Consider the following 2,500-nt stretch of genomic DNA (forward strand, 5'->3'; position numbering starts at 1 on the left):
GATGTCTCTCCAAGAGAGAACCCGCAGTAATGGATTTACATTAGATAAGTTTAGATTTAGAAAGATTTAGAAAGGACATAGGAAAGTATTGGTTTGGAAATAGGGTAGTTGATGAGTGGAACAGTCTACCTAGTTGGGTTATTGAGGCTAGGACTTTGGGTAGTTTCAAATTTAGGTTGGATAAGTACATAAGTGGGAAGGGTTGGATTTGAGTGGGTCTTGCACATCGGAGCTTGTTTCTTGGGTGGCATTGAAAATTGGGTTGGTCAAATGTTTGTTATTGGGATGATTTGTAAAGGACCTGCCTAGTATGGGCCAACAGGCCTGCTGCAGTGTTCCTCCTTTCTTATGTTCTTATGTTCTTATGTTGATGTGGACGATATATGATGGGTGTCTCCCGAGTGTTGTCAGTGTGTAGGCTCGATACAAGTCGGTGTGGTATCACATCCTATATCTGCAGTGACAGGTAGGAGAAGCTCGTTGTTTGTATATTTTGTGTAGTCTGTACATGCTGGTAGGTTCAGGTTGTACTGGAACAAGCTTCGTTAGTTTCTTGCCTTGTTCAGATTTCAGCAAGATAATTAAGATTTTCTAGATAAACATTTTAGTGTTATTATGAATATGTATATTCATGATGAACTGATAAATGGAGTAGTTCAACAAGATGTGTATATAGTGATCTTTGTCGCTGGAGTTCAAAGTCACTCTTCATCTGTCTGCTCTGCTGCTACTGCTGTGGAGCTCCGAGGTAATCTGTGGGATGTTCTTGGTATGATAATCACGTGTGATCACACAAATCTCATTTTTCCAGACAATATACTCTTGTTGTCTCACCTTCATATATATTTGGAGTGACACAGGTCGCAGGGCTGCAACCTTCCCATTAAACGTGACCTTAATAATTAAATTTTGTGTAAATTTCTGCACTGTGTCCACGTTATGTGTCTTTGTAGCCACATATATACTCACTGTATGTAATATGCTTACCAGGGTAAATACTCACTGTTGGCAATCACTGTGCTTAACACTATACGTGACTCCTATGGGTTTAGCTCTCCTGTGAATTTAGTAATGTCCTTAAAGTTATATTTACACCAATGCTAATATGTTTTTCCAAATTTAAAATTTATATATTGATTTCTTCCCATTCTTATTCTTTATATTTGCTCTTCCAAATTCTCTCTCTCTCTCTCTCTCTCTCTCTCTCTCTCATCAATCTCCCTCTCACAATACCGCTCCTCTGATATATAGTTCAGGCGTTACTAGTGTAATTCTCTTAATGTCTCTACACGACACTACGGTCCAGTGACACCACTCTGTAAATGACGTCTCTCTCTCTCTCTCTCTCTCTGGCAGTATTGTCTGGTAATATTACTAGTAATATGTACAAAACTTGTATTAAAAGTAATAACGGGTTATAAATAATCTTCTAGTAGGTAATTGTGGTAGTAACAGTAACTCTAGTTATGGTAGTGATAATAAGTAATGGTAGTATTTATCATTATTTCGCAAGTCGCATTAATGAAAGTTGTAACAGGAATGTTGGTAGTAACCATGACTGCAGTCAGTAGCAGAAATGGTGGTAGTTATGGTGGTAATAGTTGTAGTACTGGTAGCAGCTAGTAGTATTATTCATAGCCGTTATGGTGGTCATGTCAGCGGTAGCCATAAACTTTGTGTCGTAGTAATTAAAGTAGCAAAGACAGCAGTAGTAGCTGGCCAAGTGGTTAGCACACTGGCTTGTGAACTTTAACGCATTTGCCATAGTTCAAACCCCACTCGTTGCATGATTACCACTAGTAGTGGTAATAGCTATATAATGCTGGTGATAGTGGTAGCTATGGTTTCTTGGTGGTAGCCGGTGGTTTCATAATTACAACCATTATATTTCCAAAGATAATGTAACACACGCAACCATATATTGCTACCAGGACACGGCATGCTCTGTCACACTTGAGATGCTTCTGAAAGCAAAGGAGTGTGAGTGTGAGTGTGTGTATGTGTGTGTGTGTGTGTGTGTGTGTGTGTGTGTGTGTGTGTGTGTGTGTGTGTGTGTGTGTGTGTGTGTGTGTGTGTGTGTGTGTGTGTGTGCGCTTTTCTCACTGCTGTCTATACCTGTCTCACTTTCTCTCAGTTAAAGTCTTCTTATTGAGCTCTTAGTAAGCCTCAGAAATTTTTGCAGGGAGAGGAGACGGAAAATGAGAGCTCTGTCGTGGACACTGACTCCTTCCTTCACGACCAGACGACCAGGTGGTAGTGGTGCAGGTATTGGTGAAAGGAACCAGACAAGTGTGGAAGGAACACCCACAGGTGTTGTTGAAGGGGCTCACACAGGTGTTGGAGGAAGAGATGGAGGTGTTGACATGGGCGGTAGAGTGGTTACGGGTGTTGGAGGTGATGCTGGAGAGACCACTACTCCAACTCTGTCAGCTTGCTACTTTAACCCAGCCCTCGAAGCATCATATTCATCCTTACCAGAGACCTAAACACACGCACACAT

General features: G+C 41.0%; 1 protein-coding gene across 4 annotated transcripts in view; it reads left to right on the forward strand.

Annotated features, from left to right (window-relative positions):
- The window catches only part of LOC128699477 (uncharacterized), an 8,823-nt gene that overhangs the window by 5,082 nt on the left and 1,241 nt on the right, over positions 1-2,500 (forward strand). For all 4 annotated transcript variants that reach the window (XR_011393683.1, XM_070098096.1, XM_070098095.1 and 1 more), the window contains exon 3: positions 2,183-2,500. This exon is cut by the window's right edge. Coding sequence is in view for 3 of the 4 variants with exons in the window: in XM_070098096.1 (XP_069954197.1) it covers positions 2,183-2,486 (304 nt within the window). In the remaining variant the exon portion in view is untranslated. The remainder of the gene's footprint in view (positions 1-2,182) is intronic.

Source organism: Cherax quadricarinatus, chromosome 61 (genome assembly GCF_038502225.1).
Source record: "Cherax quadricarinatus isolate ZL_2023a chromosome 61, ASM3850222v1, whole genome shotgun sequence".
Taxonomy (NCBI): domain Eukaryota; kingdom Metazoa; phylum Arthropoda; class Malacostraca; order Decapoda; family Parastacidae; genus Cherax; species Cherax quadricarinatus.